This window comes from Lissotriton vulgaris, chromosome 3_2, assembly GCF_964263255.1.
Source record: "Lissotriton vulgaris chromosome 3_2, aLisVul1.2, whole genome shotgun sequence".
Taxonomy (NCBI): domain Eukaryota; kingdom Metazoa; phylum Chordata; class Amphibia; order Caudata; family Salamandridae; genus Lissotriton; species Lissotriton vulgaris.
The window spans coordinates 196,741,587-196,761,404 of record NC_141690.1 but is presented as its reverse complement, the minus strand read 5'-3'; the positions used below and the strand labels follow the sequence as shown (position 1 = coordinate 196,761,404).

The 19,818-nt window shown below is 47.2% G+C and overlaps 1 protein-coding gene across 1 annotated transcript in view; it reads left to right on the top strand.

Annotated features, from left to right (window-relative positions):
* Window positions 1-19,818, top strand: part of NSD2 (nuclear receptor binding SET domain protein 2) — a 1,128,833-nt gene that overhangs the window by 223,875 nt on the left and 885,140 nt on the right. Inside the window, exon 5 of the mRNA XM_086964209.1 lies at window positions 14,336-14,812. Within this exon, the coding sequence (XP_086820335.1) occupies window positions 14,336-14,812 (477 nt within the window). The remainder of the gene's footprint in view (window positions 1-14,335; window positions 14,813-19,818) is intronic.

The window sequence follows — 19,818 nt, the reverse complement described above, 5'->3', positions numbered from 1 at the left end:
AGTAGCATTTTCCTTACTACAGAAGCACTTTCACTTTAACACTGAACAGCAGTGAGAAAGTGCACAGAGACACTAAACCACCAAAAACAGGTTCAAAACCGGGAGGTCAGAAAGCAAAAAAGACTGGGGAAACATGCCAAGTCTTACATACCCTCGCCATTGGTGTAGTGCACTCAGCTAGAGCAGTGTCCTAACTATACCATAGGCAGTGGGCTGCTACATACCCTCACTATTAGTATATTGCACCCAGCTAGAAGAGTGTCTTATATATAACATAGGCAGTGGGTTGTAGGCAAGGCACACAGAATGTGTGCCATGTCGACTCTTCACTTTTCTCTGCACCAAAACATGCAGCCCGTATTGGCAGTGTGTGTGTGTGTGTGTTCAGGTACAAGAGCTCTAAGGGAGACACAATATGTGCTGCAGCCCTTAGAGTCCTTCCCTGGTCACTGTGCTCTTGGTACCCTTGTTTCCTTTTACAAGGGACTTACATGTGGCCAGAGAGGTGCCAATTGGGGTACCAAATTACAGTTTTGTGAAAGACCACTGGCTCAGGGAACCTGATTGGCAGGGACCCAGGGCACATCAAGTCAAAGTGCATCAGACATCTGGCAAAAAGTGTGGGGGTTGAGGGAGGGGTTACTGCAACAGAAACCGAGCCTCCTACACAGAGCAGCAGTAGCAGTGATGGGTAGGCCCAATCACTCTTTGCTCCAGCACTGATTCAGCTACTTTAGTAGAATTTGATCCAGATGTTTGGTTACCTTAAAGTCTGATCTTTATCCAATATTTAGCTGCTGATATTCAGCTAAATAGAGTGCAGTTTATTAAAGATGTGATCTGACTGGATTGGTCAAAGTCAAAAGAACCTCAGTAAAATGAAACAAGTTGGTTCCAGGGTGGTGGGTTTCTCAAATTGATATGCTATAGCTTAAGGAAGTTGCATTGTTTTCTGAGAACGTTACTGTGGTTCTTTGAAACTGAGGGGCTTTATTTTTCTGAGTAAACTATTTGAAGGTGTGGGGGGAAACTAGAACAGTGAGTTGTTTTACATTTTAAAATTACTTTTGTGCGATCATGTTCATTCTATTTTGATGGTCTGAGGTTACTTGTGTAATAAGAGCCCAGTATGCCCTCAGTTGTTGTCAGTACTTTGACTAGTTTGAGAATAGTAAAGACTCTCTGTTCTCTAGAAAGAGACCTTGGCCTGGTGCTGTTTCTAAGTAGGTAGTGTATGTTTTGGAAACAGGGTGAGGGGTTACATGATAATTATGACATTCACTGGTTATAATTGGGTCTTAGTTGGAGAAGGTCAGGCATATGTGATTATTGGTGGTAGTAAAGTGGGCACTGGAATCCGATGCAGCAGGTGTTCTGCGATTGAAGTCTTCATGGCGCATCCTGATTGACTGCATAGTCCGATCATATGATGAGGATGTGGGAAATAATTCCCTATCTGTCAATGACTTATGATAGTTAAGAATTTGGGCAAGTAAAGCAAATACTCACCTAGAATCTAAAGCCTAAATTGTAATTTTTTGGTTATTGTTAAAGAAAATAGTGTTTCAATTTTGATGCAAGCCGTTGCAGGCACAGTAATTTTAATATCATATGGTATTTTAGCTTGTGTTGTGCCAGATATGTAAGGTTTTTAAGAAGACTACGTTCCACAGAACTCCTCCCCCCCCCCCCCCCCATTCCCTGTCCCCCCCCTCCATCCCTTCCTCCCCCCTCCCCTCACACGTCGCTCTCCCCCATACCTCTCATGTCGCCCAGCATGCATTCCTACCACCCTATGGAAATCCTTATGTCAGTAATCAGGGTTCCATCATCCGTCCCGCCTATGCAACAGAGGCAATGTTCCAGAGCTGGAAAATGAGTCCCCCACCTTCAGAAGGTCAGTCGTCGTCATCATCAGTCCGGCTCTTTACTAGGTCCATCATCTAGGTCCATCATCGCTACCCAGGCCCTAGCTGTTTCCAGCAATTTATCATTGTTGACTCTCTGGGCCGTTTGTAGTCAGAAAATCCCCTCACAATCCTCCCACTTTATAAATTCACGCAGCCATTGCGCTGTATTAAGGGTAGTGACTGCTTTCCAATGACTAGTAATCTCCCTTTTAGCTAGGACATATCCTAAATCTATGAATTCACTGGTGATCTTGTTACGGGCTGTGTGGGGAAACCAGTGCAGCAGGCAAACACCTGGAGTCAACTGCAGATCCCTATCTGTCACCTCCTTTAGTCTGGTCAGGACCTCCTCTTCATCAATCACTCAAGTCCATGAATTGATGCCTGATGGCAAACAAAATACTTTTTTTCTTCTAAAAATCTTTGTTGAAAGATTCAGCATAATCAGCATACAAATCTACATCAAGTCAAAGCATCATGCCTGATGCATCAGTTACATAGCACAACACCAGAGGAAGACCGATCAAATAAAGACATTATCCTGTACAATACTAAAATCACATCAATAAGCCAAATAAAGCAGGGATACTGTAATGTCCGCACCTTAGAGGAAAGAGCACTACCGACTCCAGAGCATTGGGAATAGAAGGGGAGATAGCTACTGACCAGCACTGGCGGCTGCCCCTGGCAGAGTGCCGGCGGGGAGCGCGGGGGAGGCAGTCTGGCTAGGAGGAGAACGGATTTGAAGGTATGTCACCAGGGGACCCCATATGTCAGGAGGACGAGATCTGGCGGACATAAGATCCCAGAATTCCGATAGTAGCGTCTGACATCCAGAGGCGTCCTCGAGCCACTGTGCAAATTTAGGTGCCGGTCTACGCCCCCAACACATGGCCACCCTACTCCGCGCAAGGACAAGTAGCATTGCAATCAGTCGGTGAGAGGCGTCCGGGAAGAATTTAACGAAGCCCAGCAGGCATAACGGTGGGTCAGGCCGTATCAGCGAAGAGTTAATCTCCGAGATAGCTGCGCAAACCTCCTGCCAGAAATCAGACACTCTAGGGCATAGCGAGGCCAAACGGGCGGAATCAGCAGCAGGGTCAGAGCAGCGCAGGCATCTATTGTCAGGGATGAGTCCCAGTTTATGTAGCTGAGCGGGATGCGGTAAACCCTGTGTAAATATTTTAAGTTTATAAGACGAAGGCGATAATTGGGAGATGATTTGTTTGTCTGGTTGCAGCAATAGAGCCAGTCAGCTTGGGAAATATCTGTGAGAAGTTGGCCTGATATGCAGTGCTCACTATTCTAGTGATCACTATGTATCATTCCAAACGACCCTTATTGATTGGTTGTAAGTCAACCTTCTAGACCAGCTATCCTAGTAGCATGGACAAGAGCAGTCTTTAGGCTAAACTCTAGAGGGCGTGTTAAGCCAGCTGTTATACCATCACATATACCCCTTGAACACCAAGTGAAAGGACACCACACAAGTTGTTATGAAAATAAAAGGATATTTATTTATAACAAGTCTACCCTGATCTCTTTATGAGTCAGGGAGCTAAGCACACAACAAAACTCTTAAGAAAATACTTTTAAGTTGCACAATTTACACAAATGCCCGAGGGGCACGAAAAACCATATACTACAAAAGTGGAATGCGAAATACTAGCAGGTAAGTAACTGGATCCAGAGGCTTTAGGATCGCTAGGACTACACTACAGAACCTTCAGGTTAGGAGCAGGAGGCCTAGGGAGATCGGGGGCAGAGTGTGCACTCTCACGCGGGATGCGGGACAGTCTATGGATGCTAGATTTCGTAAAGTTAGTGTTATCAGACGAATCTGACTAGTTAGGCTGAAAACGAAAAAGGATCTGGACACTTAGATAGTGAACCTATGTTGGAGCACCGAAATGCTAGTTACCTAGCCCAGGGGCTGCGGCTGCATAGGGTTCAAAAGACGTCGGGAATCCTCGTTACAGTCTATGGAGCCTGAAAGAAGTTGTTGCTGGCAGGCGACTAGTGATGAAGTTCGATGGGATCCAAGCCTGGATCGGAGTTGAAGATGACCTGAAAGCAGAGGGGACTCAGTTCTTGATCACTAGCCAGTGATCAGATGGGCACCAGGATGGCACCGGATGAAGTCACCTCGACCAGGTGAGTGAGCGACGCTGGGCTCTGCAGTCTCTCGAACCAGGAGGCGTTGTCGGCGACCAGGATGGAGGTGCGAGCTGTCCCACGAAGGTGTCTGCTGTCGGCGCTGCTGAAACCAGGATTGGAGCAACAAGCCTTGGCAAAGGCAAGCCCACGCTGTGGACTCAAGATGGCGTCTGGAGTGGACCAGGAGGGTCAGGGGTGCTCCTCTGTTGGAGGGGAGCAAGGGCCAGTCTGGAGCAACCAGACCAGCGATGGAAGTGTCGTGGTTCGTCGTCAGGAGGGCCACAAGCCAGCAGGCAAGTAGCCGGACAACGCGGTGAGCAGCAAAGAGCAGAAGGGCCCCACGCAGATCTCGTGGATGCTGGGGGGCTGGACTTCGGTGCTGGAGCTGCTCAGGGTTCGGGTTTCTCAAACCCCAAAGCACTCACTCGAGGATCCCTCGGCGGTCGTGCTGTATAAGCGTCGTGCAGGTTCTGAAGATGGCCGGTCCCTCGGATCTCGTCACACCCACGAATCTCAGCTGGGCTGATGATGTAGGTAGAGGTCAGAGATTGCAGGGAATCCGGGTCTCGTCTAGCTGGGCAGTCTTGATCCGGAGGATGGACTTGCAGCAAACCGCATGCGCTTAGATGGTGCCCGCTTGTGCAGGGTAGCTACTCCTTAGCCACAAGGGAGAGTCTTCAGAAAGGTTCAAGAGTTCTTTCGTGGAAAGTCATCAAGATTCAGAATTATCTAGTTTGGGAAGGGGGCCCGCTCCTACCTTTATACTAAGAAAAGGGGTTGGCTCGCAACTAGGTCCTGCCCATGGGTGGGACCAGGAAGGGGGGTGGTAACACACCTCTCCCCTGTCCAGACTTTCCCCAGCTCAGGGGCTGGTGTGCCCCTGGAACTGGTTCAAGCCGGCATATGCACAGTGAGCACCGGGGTGCCACTTGCAGTCACCTTCCTCTCAGCCCTGCCTTCCTGGGATACACAAAACCCTGTGTGGGATGGTGCTAGCACCGCCCCTGACAGGAAACTTTTTGTCCAAGCTCTCCTCGCTGGAAGGACTCCCAGCAGCAGGAGGTCAGACTTGTGTCTGTGGTGGCAGCATCCATTTTGTGATGCTGAGGTTCGAGTTAACTTTAACCGGGGTTCACAGTTACATACATGTCGTGTCCCTCTAGAAGGGTGGAATGCTAACCCCGTCGCCAGAATTGGCGAGGGGTTAGTATTCCAATTCGTATGACACCTTACTCGACATGTTTTGATAAAGCGATACCACAGTTGGCAAATAACCGCGAGGATTATAATGCACTTAAGAGTATATGGTATTCGTTATCATGGAACAGCTATTAGGACTTGGTTCCGCAAGCTGCAAACGGGCTCAGCTCAGGCCAGAGCACCATCTCACATGATTCCAAGCACTCTGCCTTCAGGATTGTTAAGGCCTGCCATAGGAGTGACTGATAGGAATACATGTGTCCATTTTAGGGTTAGATATAGGTATACTATATCTAAAGATAAGGGTGATTACACCACCTTGCCCCAGCTGTCGTGCAGCCAGTTGTGTCAGATTTGGATGGCCAGCCAGGGGTGGCATAATACATGCTTCAGCCCCTGGTAGGCCCTGGGTACACCTAGGCCCTGGGTACCTAAGGTACACTGTACAGGGACTGATAAGGTGACTCAGTATCCAATTGGGTATGCACCTAAGGTACATGGAATGCATTTTACAGAGAGGGGAGTAGGCCTGGGGTCCTGAATAGCAGGGTCCCAGGTCAACTAAGTCGGAAAACCGGCAAAAAACCAGGCAAAAAGTTGGGGGTAACCATAGTCAGGTATCCACCCTCCTACAATATCCTTACCCCATGCTACACGAGCGTGGTCGGTGGAAATGGAGGCATCGACAAGGTGATTGCATATAATTTGGTCACCAGCTTCTTAGGGGAGGGAGAGGAATAGATGAAGTCAAGAGTAAGCATTGACTGAGAAGGCTGGGGAAACGAGGGATGTAGCTTACTGCAAATCGCCCGTAAATGATGAAAGAGCAAAGTATCCAGAGGGCCTGAGGAGGCTGGAAGAGAATGGAAAGAATTTCCAGGGTATAGATCCGCCAGTGTCTTGAGTCCAAGACATGCGGCATGCCTGGACATACCAGAAGGTTGGAGAGGAGGGAATGGAAGGGTGGCTTAAAATCGGCAAGGTGTTAGCAGATAACCTGGGGGAAATAGAGAGGCGACGTAGACACAGCGAGGCCCACCGCATTGTCTCAACCGTGTCAACCTCAGCTTGTGGACGGACAGTCAGGGCGAACAGCGCAGTGTTCAAGGGCCAAGGGGCCGCGAGGTCAGTCTCGACCGCGACATGTGGCTGAAAGGGAGAGGGGTGAATCCAGAAGTGAAGAAAACTGGCCTGAGCACATAAAGCTTAGAGTTTAAATCCGGGAGCGGCCATGCCGCCAACTGACATGGGGAGTGTGAGGATGTTGAATGCAATCCTGGGTTGCTTGCCAGCCCAGATGAGAGATATGATCAGGAAGCGGAGTCTACGAAAAAAATGCGAAGTCATAGGCAGGGGGATATTCAAAAAGAGGTAAAGAAACTTCGGGAGGACGACCATCTTGGCAATGGTGATGCGACCGGCCAGAGACCAGGGGAGTCGATTCCAGTGAGGTATTTTAGACTCGAGCCAATCCAAATTGGCACGCCATAGATCATCCAGGTCTCTACTCAGACAAATATCCAGATAGCAAGTGGGGCCGAAGGCCCATACAAAAGGAAAGTCAGGGGTAAAAGGCTTAGTGGCATCAGTAAGCGGGAACAGAACTGACTTGCTCCAGCTTACCTGTATGCCAGACAGACCACCGAGCCGTATTATCTGGCGCACTAGAGTGCTGAGGTTGACATGAGGGTGGCGGACGTATAGTGTAATATCCGCGTACATAGAAACCAAGAGGGCGCGATTCGAGAAGCCAATGCCTGTCTGGGTGTGGTGTTGCCGGAGCCGGGCAGCGAGTGGCTCCATCTCAATAGCGAAGAGCATAGGGGAAAGTGGGGACCACTGCAGAGAACCCCGTCCAACCGATATCGGGTCAGAGATCTGGCCGTTAATAGAAAGACGGGAGAAGGGGCTGGTATAACGGAGTGATATCATATGAATAGAGATGTCACTGAAGCTGAGGCGAGGTAAAAGAAAGAATAAAAAAAGGCCACTCAAGGGTGTCGAAAGCCTTAGTGGCATCAAGCGAAGCCGCGACAACTGGAAGGTTGGGATTAATCTGATGGAGGACAGAGAAAATAGTTTGAAGATTATGAGAAGTGGCGTGGCCTGGGATGAAGCCGGACTAGTCCGGTAGAGCGATGGTAGGCATGAGGAGGAGAAGTCGGGAGGCCAGCAACTTCGCAAAGATTTAGTTGTCTATATTAATCAAGGACAGGGAACGATACAAATCTCAGCTTGTCCGGGATAAGTAGAAGAGTTATCATTGCCTCATGAAGCGATTGCGGTAAGAGGCCATTATCAAAGGAGTCATTCTAAATAGCTGCCAAATGAGGCTCAGGCAGAGATGCAACGGTCTTGTAGAATGAGGCGGGGAGACCATCCAAACCAGGGGCCTTGTCACTGGGTAAGCTATTTATGGCTGCAAGTATTTCTTCCTTAGAGAGGGGCTCATCTAAGAATTTGTGGTGGTAATCCTCAAGCCAGTCCAAAGCGATAGTGTCAAAATATTGATTAAAATCCTCATGCGTGGGAGTGGAGCCCGCGGTATATAGTTGCGAGTAATAGCCAGTAAATCTGGTCTTAATTTCCTCCGGAGAGGTGGTTCTGGTGGGGCTGCTATCCCTGAGGGCTGTAATATATGACGCGGCATGAGGGGGACTGAGGAGGATGGCCAGGCCGATCACACTCACCGAAACGGCGATCTTTGTCCTCCCTACCAAGGAAAGAGTTCCCGATTGGCCTCCTCAGTGAATTCTGTATGTTTTTCACGCAGAAGAGCGAGATTCTCATGGCTTTGATGGATTGCTTGAACAGCGTCCAGGGCCTTAATCTCCGCCTCAAGCCTGTGTAAAGTGGAGAGGATTGAGCGAAGGACACCAGATTGTTTGGTGATAGTCACCTCGGATCAGTGTTGAATCCTTCCCACAAAGTGGATGCTTAATCTACGGAACTGACGTTCAAGTCGAAATAGTTAGAAATAGCGGTTTGGATCGCATCGCATCGCATTACAGAAAACAGAATCTCGGAGAGCGTTCGGAGGAAGCCTCCAGGTGAAGACACGCTGAGGGGAGTGGGGAAGGCGGCAGAGCTGGACTGGCGCATGATTCGAGGGTGTACGAGCCATATTATTAGAAGAGGTGAGCCAAGTGAGGACATCAGGGGAGGTAATCCAAAGATCGGTACAAGACCAACAGCCGCGGGCACCGGTGACGCAAGTGCCCTCCCTAACCTCGGGCCACATGTGACGCCATGTATCAAATAACGAGTTAGCTGTGAGAATTGACTGAAGGAGAGAAGCGCCGCAGGTCCTAAGGACAAAATAAGGTGCCATACGTGAGTGAAGAAGTCGGTGTCGTCCGAATTAGGGCCGTACACGGCTGCGATCGTCATGGATTGTGATCAACAGGGAGCCATGTAGGATGACGTAACGCCCATCTGGGTCAGTAATAACCTGCGTCGTGCTCCATGGGACCCCCTTCCGAATCGGAGTGGACACCCCACTGGAATAAGAGGAGTAAAAAGAGGAGTGTGAATCTGATGGAGGACGCTAGTAGCCGGTGGGTTTCCTGTGAAAGGCATATGTCAACTTTGTCGGATTAAGTGGGAGTGTATGAGCCTGACCTTGTGATGGTCATTGAGACCGCGGATATTCAAGTCCAGCGTATGGTGTCGGTCACAAAACGCTATACCAGTCTGTGACCCAAATCTGGTGTGTAAAACAGGTGTAGATATACCTAAATGTACAATGGACTGAGCAGTCACAGAAAAGTGCAATGGAGCCCACCAGTGCCTGCATTTGTAAAGAATGTCTGACTATGAGGAACATCACTGAAATGGAGATGAGGATAAAACAAACTGAGTCGATCCAAAAGCTGCCAGCCTATAAAAGGGTGAGGTGCATTGTACAGACATATGACCGTGATCAAGCATAATAGTACAGTGTTGTGTGCTGAAAAGATATACAAAATTAGAACAAGAAAACTTAAACTTCCCTCGAACCCAACCTTCTCCCATGTAGCCGACAAGATGCGATACAGTAGCCAACAAGGGAAAAAACTATTTTCTATCTGACCCCCAATCAACCCGCCCCACCCCCACAACCATAGAGCATTACCAAAAGTCCCCCCAACCAACTCCAACCCCCCAATCAGGCTGAGATACCACCCATTCCCACCCCAGGAACCCACAACTTGGAAAAGGGGAAACAATGTTAGATAAGGTAATTATCCTGTGAAAGCATTGCAGAGCTCGGCGAACTCCCCCGCAATAAAGCAGAGTGGCCAAGCTACCGGAGCTTCATACAACATTATGAAATATTAAGCCATTAAAGCACAACCGGTTAATCATTGTCACTAAGGTGTTCAGGTGCAGCGGTTTGAGAGCTAGAAGGTGAGGTGCGAAGAGTTTTGTCGAGTTTCTTGGCAAAAATGAGAGCATCTCTGGGATCATAAAAACGTTACTTCGCTCCTTGTCGGGCCCTCCACGTCGCCGTGTACGCCAATGAGTAGGTGACTTTGTGTTTTTGAAGAACTCTTTTGGCTGGGAGGAATTCACGTCAGGCTGCTTGGACTGCAATGGTGTAGTCTGGGTAAAAGTAAAGCGAATTGCCTTGGTGACATATTTTCCCCTGTCTTGGGCCGCACGTAAAATGTCATTGCGGTCTCTAAAATTCAAAATCTTTGCAATTATGGGGCGCGCAGGTAATTTGGGGTCAGGACGTGGGCCCGAGGGAGCGATTAGTCCGTTTAACAATAAAGACGAGGGAGAGAATGTCACCAAAGAGTCCCCTTATGAGCTGCTCCATAATGTCCTCCATGTGGGAAATATTGGTGGACTCTGGCACTTCCATGATGCGGAGGTTGCTCTGCCGGGAACGGGCCTCCAAATCTTCATTTTTATTCCAAATAATGTCCAGGATTTTGTCCATTTGCAGTAACTTCTGGCGATCCTGAGTTGCGGCGTCCTCAGCGTCTGATACCCAGGACTCAACATGCAGGAGGCGGGAGTCGTGAGAGTCCACCCGGGCCTTGACCGAGTCAAGGTGGGTGGACAGTTGGTCCTGTTGAGCCGCGATTCCGATGACCGTGGATTTGGCTTTGAGTATTATCGCCTTCAGGTCATCGTCTCGAGCAGGGGGAGCCTCATGTCATGTTGGTCGTGGGATCACCGCAATGCGATCCCGCACCGTCTTAGCGCGTAGATCTGCGCTGGTCGTAGGTGATTTTGGGTTGCTTTGGGTCAGTCCTCCCCATGGCAGGCTGAGACAGAAGGAAATCACACCTGGGAATAGGAGCGGAGAAGGGTGCCAAATTGGGTCCGCGTATTTAGCACAGTATAAGAAGGCTGTCGCCCAGCAGTCCCAAACGGTGGAGATGGCAGGGTCCCTTTCTCTAGGGGGTGGCAGTAGTCAGTCCAGGCAATTCAAGGACGAGGTATAATGGCAGAGGGGTGTGGCAGACGTCGTAGGAGCTAAAGCGGCAGCCAAACCGGATAGCTCAAGGAGGACCGAGTGGGTATCATTGTGGCCCACTGACCAACAGTCCAGTATAGGGCCAAAGACGCGGAGCCGATAGCAGCGAATTTGATTAGCTTGAGAGCCTGGGGAACTCCGAAGGGCACACAACAATCTGCACCTCAGTAGCCGCCAGCACAGGGATGTAGGCCTCAGTGTGACAGCAACATAAATCGGACAGCACCACAGAGATGCCACAGAAGGCAAGGCAGACACCAGAGTTCCAGGGTGGTCCGCTCTCCCCCCTCTCCCCTCCCCCTACTCACCCCGCCACAGGGCTGCACGCCAGTGTGAAGGAGCGGAGCAATGTGTGGCAGTTGGAGGAGCTCCGGGCCGGGCCCGAGGCGGAACGGGCAGCGCATCAGACCTCTAGGCAGCAGGCGTAAGAGAAAGACGTTGAGGGACTCTGGAGGAGGTGGAGAGAGGAGTTGCAGGCCCGGGCTCATCTGCTAAACTCCACGGCAGATACTCATTCACAGATCCAAGGCAGACCCAGACAGCAGCAAGGAGCGATGCACCAGGTACAGAGGGGAGCCACAGTAGGAAGGCCCCGGATGAACAGTGATGGCGCCCATGAGTATTCGCCCCATGGCAGCGCGATCGTAGCGAGCCGCTGAAGGAGGCAGCAGGGGTGGATGCATGGTGGATTTTCGCTGCACAGCAGGTATGCTGCCCGGGGTACGCGCCAGGCAGGGGCAGACACAGCGAGGAAACAAGTGGGGCACACCGCTCACGTTGCTGGGCCCGGGAGCCTGTAGCCAGTGGCGTCGGCGCCAGTGGAGGTGGAATAGGGTGCTAGAGCGGCGCAAGGCCCGGGCCGAGCGGTACAACGCGTGGGCCCCCTACCCCGCCGTAGATAGCCCCGGCGACAGCGCCAAACACCGGGAGGCAATCCAGGATACTCCGGAAACTCCTCAGGCAGTGCGGGGTACCAGGTCACATAACGGGCCTCAGCGGAAGAAGGGCTGGGCCACGCCGACTGGGGGAAGTTCAAGCCCGGCGCTGCGAGCAGGCCGCCATCCACAGCCCACGAAGGTCAGGTGCAGCACAGGACGGGGCCTCGGCACCAGCGGGACAGGTTATGCCGGTTGTAGGCAGTATCAGTGCCGTCATCTGCAGGATTCTGACGGATTGTTCGCTTGGCCGGCAGAGCCCACTTAGAGTGCGGCCATCATGCAGCCGGCAAGCCACGCCCTATGGCAAACAAAAGGTTAGCAAAACATTAAGAGTCTATCCTTTATTTGATTGTGCCTTTATGGATTACAGAGTAATTTCATGAGCAAAGTGCTTCAGGCAGTAAGGCTGGAAGTAGTTCCTTTCGCCATTACTGACAAACAATTCAGATAATAGCAGCATGTTGAGGTGCCCACTAACACTCCTCTCAGCAGCTTTACCTTTAGCGGTCATATCGCCATCAAATAACTTCCTTACAGTAGGTTTCCACTCTGACCTTCATTGTTACTTTAGATGGCGATAGCGTTGCCAACTACATGGAAAGGGGTGACACCTAACCAGGCTTATGAGTGCTATATGTTGTGAAGAATTACTACAAATGAAAGTATTGAAAAGTGTTCCAAAGCTGCACAAGAGCTATTCACTGTTAGGTGAGAAAAAGTATTAAAAGGGAGTTAAGGCACACTTAACGAGCAGGAGTGTAATAATAAATCTCCCAAAGGAGATTATGCATGACTGCATAACCTGGTATCTCAGTTGGTTTTGCACTTTCTTTTTTCGGGGGATTGGAGGGGAGGACTTAGTGAGGGGACTCCTTGTCATTTCTGAGACAGATTCTTGACTGTTTTTGCGTTTGAGATGAGTCTGCATCCCTTTCATAGAGTTTGATTAATCTTTGCCCTCCTACCATGACCAACACATTAACAAATGGAAACTTGACTTTATCTTCCCTTAATCACTAGCAGCTGAGTTCCTGACCGCTACCCTTCCCAGAGCCCACTTCTTGGCATATCCAAGATCAACTCACTGTAGATTGTTTCTCATACTTGCTTGCTTGGGTTCACACATCTTGGAAGCCCCTATCAGTGTCAGCTGGAGAAGTTAAAATTGATCATGAGTCCCCGCAAGATAGAGCTCTTTTTTTCGACAGAATAGGTTTTTGTGCAATAGGCCCCTCCTTTAATAATAAATCTAGTCATTTTCTTTGGTGTGCCATGGCAATGCTGTGACATAAGCTGGTAGAGGCCAGTATGATGCTTGGACCATCCTTATATATTGTATGGGGCCTTGATGACCTTGTTTTTCACTCCTTAGGTGACCGTCAAGTCTATTGAATCCCGGGTCCTTAGCAGGGTATTTTATTTTATTTTTTCCTTAATGCAACACCTATGACGACTAATGTCTCACTACTATTTGGCCGAACCTTTCCCCGTCAACTGTATTCTACTTGCTGTGAAGTAATTTAATTTTACAGCTCTGCAACATGTTTGCATACGATGTTCACAAAGTGAGTTTATGAAGGTGCCAATGCTGCAAAGATATATTTACAGGTAAGTGACATCCTCCTGTCAACAGTCACCATCACACCAAAAAATCACTCATGACAATGTGTGTGTGTGTGTATATATATATATATATATATATATATATATATATATATATATATATATACACGCAAATTCGCCAGTTATAGTATAGCACGGTGATGCTGAAAAAACCATAGGTTTCACACCAGTTATAGTTAGGAATTAGCATTTAAAAAACCTATGAAATTCACTGAAAAAACCTTAGGTTTCACACCAGTTATAGTTAGCTGGAAATTTTACTGACATAAAACCATTGAAATTCCCACGTTATAGTTATATGGACTCACTATAACTTGCACGCCTGCAATGCACTGCTGATGATTTACAGAAACGCGGCACCATTTTTAAGAAACAAAATCAAAAGGCAGCAAAACAAAGGTGGGACTACTATGGCGTAGGCACTCTAACCGCCTTGTTATAATGTGCAAAGTCCGCTTTTCATGCAAACATTGAATATATACAATTGCATTATTTTACATTTATACAATCATTAGAAGTTGTTGTCATATGTAATATATACACTATTTACAACCTTCAGTTATTTTTATGCACATCACTAAAATGTGCATAAAAATAACTGAAGGTTGTAAATAGTATATATATTACATATGACAAAACTGTTGCAGGAAAAGCGGTTTTTGCACATTGTAACATGGCGGTTAGAGTGCCTACGCCACAGTAGTCCCACCTTTGTTTTGCTGCCTTTTGATTTTGTTTCTTAAAAATGGCGCTGCGTTTTTGTAAATAATCACACACTGACGAAGGGAAGCCCTGAAACGTGTTTGTGTTGAAGCGCTGAATAAAATCTGAGCAAAAGAGAACCCGCGAGTGACGCTACTTTTTTCCGGCTGAGAGAGAGGGTTTGGAGCGATTTATTTATTTATTTATTTATTTATAGATATATATAGTTCTACTGTGAAATAACAAGATGGATGTAAATAAAAGTGTGAGATTCTAAGTCTTTAAAGAATATTAAAGATAAGCTTGGTTTAACTGTGCTTTATTTTTTTTTCCAGCTGTTGAAACCTATTGCTGTAAAGCTGCGTGACCAATGGGAGACTGGTCTCAAGCAGGCAAAAGAATCTCTTACATTGTCAATGGAAGACCGAAAACTGAAGTACACGTTTGTTTACATCAACGAGCGCCCTAATCTTAATCCCAGAGCAACAAAGGAAGTAGGGATTCCTGTGCAATCTGAAGAAGGATTTGATGGAAACCTTGATTCAGAGCAAACTTCTGAGTTTATAGATTCTGAGAATGAGTCTGGTGCTTCAAAAAAGAGAAGAAAGATCTTTCCAGTGCGGTCTTCAATTTGTCAAAATAGCAGTTTGGAACAGAAGAGCAATACTCCAAAAAAGTCAGCTGCCAACACAGAGTCGAGAAGTGATGTTGGCTCCCGTGTGAACCAAAAGAAATCTGGAGTTGTTATCCCACGAGGGCGAAAGAGTGCTGCCACACAGTTTTTGGTATTTTGTCAGAAGCATAGAGATGAGGTTTGTACATGTGTGTGACACAAGCCCAAGTCTAGTTGTTCGAGTTTATCTCAAAATGTACTAGCTGTTTTGCACAAGTGGGACAGAGAGAACTTTTATTGTGGTTGGCTATATCTGAAAGTGTTTGACACCATAGTAATTGCTTTAAATACAAAGGCGTATAGATTTGCCTTAATATATGAAGTCAAGATGAGTGAAAAGCTGATAGCACTAATATTTATGATGAGAAAATACTAATTTATTTTGCTTCTCACCAGCTAACTTTGAGTCTTGTAGGTAAAGTAAACTAGAGTATTACAAGAGCATACACAATTGCCCCACCAATCCCCCAAAAGACTACTGTTTGCCAACGTAATTTATGTAGTGTAGATGTTTGCTCCAAGTTTTTGATTTAATCAGGTTAAAGGAGCTTCAATAAAAACAAAGAAGGAACCATGCTGCTGTTTGTTCCTATGAGGTGATCATTTAGCATATCTATATCCCTCATGGTGTATCTCTAAAGAAACCTTGTGCCGAATAGATTTCCTGGGGAAAAAAGTAAATTGGGCGTAGAGGCTAGTTTTTAGTGACTCTTTTAGGCAGAGTGGAATGAGGAAGTCTCTGAGATATTCAACCACATGTCAGACAATCACATAATTTACTCTGCATAAGCCAGCTTACCTTCAGAAGTACCTGTTCGTTGGGGGAAATTTGTATTCAACCATCGTCTGATTTCTCTTCTACCTTACTGTGCCAAGCTAATGGAAAAATACGTGAACACAGAACCATCTGAATGGATCAAGGTGCACAATCTTTAACCAGACTGGTACTGGCTGTTTCACAAAGTGGAAGTAATGTTTTGATTGCTCTTCTTATTGATCTGCATATTATTTTACATCAGGGAGCCGTAGCAACTCTGATTTAAATGCACCTTTCTACAGCGTTGTACATGGTATGTCATTCCATCTTGTTCTAGAGGGTGAGTCCGGATTAGAAGGAACGCTCTAGACTGGATCTGCTCCTTCCTGTTCAACCAAAGCCAGACCGTTTTTTTTTTTTACACCCCCATCCGATCAAGTCTTTGTAGTTCAACACTTTTGTGCCTTTAACCCCTTCCCTGCTCGTGACGAGCTCAGCTCGTCATGAGGCACAGTTGAGCTGTGCTGATGACGAGCTGAGCTCGTCATAAAACTATGATGATCAACGATTTTCAGCACAGGAGGAAAATATCAATAGCAGCCAAGGTTTTAAGTAGCCTATTGGCAGATATTGAGTTCCTTAAATGTGTTCTGTATGTTTTATAGGGAGATGTACAATTTATGTTTAGCCTTGATTGCAAGAATGAGGCAGCAGGTCTAAATTTCTACTCATGCCTTATAGTGGCCGAATGGTTGTAAGATCCTGCCTGAAATCTAATTCAGACAAGTCAGAAGAGATGATGTTAGGTGGGCCACCTTTATTATCCGCTTATGTCTTTTGGCCAGGTGCCATGGGGATTTGTGAAATTTACAAAGGAGCCTCCTCCTCACTTCTTGAGCTCCGCAAGAAACAGAATCCTGGCTTTTGAATCTAATTCTTTGTATTTGTGGTATTTCTAAAGTGATTAGACCAAATGGTATCGACGCGCTATGCATGAGGAAGAGCAAACCGAGAAGAGGATCTCATAAACAGGCAGATCACTTACACAGTTCCTACCAATCTAATCAGCGAATTGCCAGTTTTTAATTTGCTTAAGAAAGCTCAAATGCGAGTTCTGACTCCTGATTAAATCCGGAAGAGAGTTCCACAACTTAGCAGCCACTACAGTAAAGGCGCAAACACACCGGCTCAGTGCCAGGATACCCTCGCTAATGATAGTGCTCTATCCAAATACACAACATAACAATTGTCCCTCGTCAGGAAGTATTGTTTTGGTGACTATTCTTATAAATCTACATGTTATTTTACATTAGAGAGGTGTAACAGGGCTGATTGTACTGCTTCTTTTTACAGTCTCTTACATAGTATGTCATTCATTGTTTGGTGAGGAACTTTCATTTAGCGCCCCAGTGGCATAAGTATTCTCCACTTATTATTTTCATCTTCTTGTTACGGGAAAATAGTTTTTTTGTTACGAGTTTACACAATCAGTAGTGGGCTTTCGGCTAGACTATGCAAACACTCATTAACTTGACCTTTTGGCCTGCACTTCCCAATAGGTTCAGCTGGTTCGGAATGCGATTGTAATGTTGCTACAGAGGTAGCCCTGCTGGACTCCAGTATCTGACATTTTCACACTTTGCAATGGCTCGGTTATGAAGATGCTTAAGAGTCTTTGTTTTATATCTGTGAATAGCAGAGGCCAGATTTCATTAGACATAACTTTTCTTGGGTTCACCTGTGTGTTTTTCACTATCTTAAGTCACATCACTTATTGGTGCCGAAGATTGACAGGTCAAGATTCGAAGGCTGCACTTTTTCCTAGCAGGAATCTGTGGCCTATAATGCCATCCAAGGTCATGGGCCGCCTCCAAGTGCTGCAAAACGCAGCGGCGCGCTTAGTTCTAAGGCTCCCTAAGAGATCTCCCTCTAAAGCAGCGCTTCAGGCACTGCATTGGCTCCCTGTAGGGAAAAGAGTGGAGTTTAAAGCTCTTTCCACATGTCACCGCATTTTGAGCGGCAAAGCTCCGGTTCCGCTTCAGAGTCTGGTGACCTGGTATGAGCCTACGGGCAATCTTCGCTCCTCCCGCACTGGGTTACTGAAGGTTCCGAGAGTAAGGAAGGCCCGTATGGGAGGGGGTCTTTCAGATACCTGGCTCCCAGGTGTTTGAATGCTTTGCCTCTGGAACTGCGCCTGGAACCGTCTGAGACAACGTTCAGGAAAAAACTCAAAACCTATTTATACAGTAGGTAGACATCTCTAAGGGTGGGTTGGGCGGCTGCTTCCACTTATCATAGCGCGGGGACATGCCGGTGCGCGTAACCAGGCGCTTTATAAATGTCCAATAATAATAATAATAATAATAATCCCTTTGGAATCCAAACCCTGACAACCCCCAATTATTCAGGAAAACATTCAATAGGTGGTTCCTTAGGCTGTTACTATCTTTGGGCAGTTGGTATAAGTACTTTGCAGCTCCAGAACAACCTTAGGTCATTGTGGGCTCTATAAATACTTGGAAATAAATTATAGGTCTCTGCCTGGAAGAACATGTCGTAGCTGTGAAGTTGGTGACTGACCTAGAAAGGCTTAATTATGTCTCCCACATGAGTTGGAAGGGCTCTTCAACAATTATATTTCTTATTTTTAATATTCACAAAGTGGAAGTGAAGGGAGACCCATTTCACGGCTTCTCTTCCCAGCGAAGTTTGTTGAAAGGGCCATGAACACCATGCAATATCAATTCATTCATGATCATCTGTCATTAGATGCCGCACAATATGGCTTTAGAGGAGACCATAATACAGAATCAGCCCATATTAAATCCTCAGAAGTCGGAGAAGCCCTAGATGCCGGGTGTAATGTTCCTCTGATACGTTTAGATCTCTGCTGCATTTTATTCGGTTCTTCATGATATTTTGATGGACTCTTTGGCAGAGATTGGAGTTCAAGGAGTAGCTTGGACCCTGCTGCGTTCATTCCTCTGAGAGGAAGCATTCAGTCGCTTCAGACTCCTTTCTCGCTGAGCCTTTTTCTTTTCTTTCCGGTGTCCCACAGGTCATCGCTCAGTCCCACTTTCTTTAATGTATATGTGTAATCACTGGTGCAATTAATCAGGTTTGTTTTATTAGTAAACTGTGCGATTACTTAAAATCATTACAGTATAAAATACAATGAACTTCAATAAAATACAGTAAAAGTACCCCGCCCCCCTCCCCGCCCCCTTCTCGGCCAAAACCAGGTAAAACCATTGGTACAGCTATATTGTCCTAAGACTAACTGTGTTCACTACTATTATACATTATTAAAAGAGTAAGGGTTTTGAATTCACCATGAGACCACGCTTACTAGAGTCTGAGAGACGTATAAAAGTTCGACATCAGTCATACTGCGAACTTCGTCAGACCCCTAGTCGACCCAGGTTGAATACCTCAGTCCGATGGTACCAGTTTCTTTTCGGCGTCTCCCTGAGTTACCTATGGGCTGCCAACTTTGGGACGACGGGGAAAGCGCTAAGCCCACAATCGTGGCCCATCAGAGTAGTAGCCTTTAGTTTGGGTTCTAGTGCCATTTTACCTTGATGGATGAACTTGCCTACCCTGGCTAATAAGCAGGTCGTGGATTCAGAGAAACACCAGTCCGAGGCCTCTCTGCATGTTCTATGGCCCAGAATCCGTAATGCCGGACGCAGCAATCGCTGTCTGTCACTGGCCAACTTTGTGCAGCAACATAGCAGATGTAGCCAGGATTCTCTGCGATAGTTGCAAAGTCGGCAGGCAGTGACTCCGTCCGTGCGTGCCCAACTTGGGTTGAAGTCTGCAATCCTGAGGGCCAAAAGGCGCATAAACAGAATTTTCTGTCTTGCTTTGATTGTTAGTGAATCTTGCAGATTTGGTTGAGGTTTACCGGGGATGGAAGACTTGTCCAGGGCCAGCGTTAGTGGATTATGCCGGAGCAAAGAAAGGTCTAACTCAAAGGAAATGGACTTGACTTGGCGCTTAATGGCTTGGGCCCTAGCGGAATATGGAATTTCATGAAGATGCAGGCTCCTTCCCTCGTTCTTCAGAACTTCAATGGCTAATTCCACCTTGGAGTGCCATGGGGAGCCTGCTTCGCCAAGGATGGGTTTTAGCGACTGCTTTAAGGTGTTTTCGGGCGCTTTCAGCACTCTAATGTAATATTTTAGCAAGTCCCCCAGTAGTGCCAACTCACTTCAGGCCTATTTCTAGTCTGAGCCTGTTGTTCCGTGCCTGTCTAGGGGCCCATAGCACCATCTTATATGCTTTCACCTGGGCAGCTTGGACCACTTTCTCAAGAGCCCCTGGGTAGGCTATATGGCTGTACGTGATGGCGGGGATCAATTTAGCCTGAGTACTGACAGCATCGG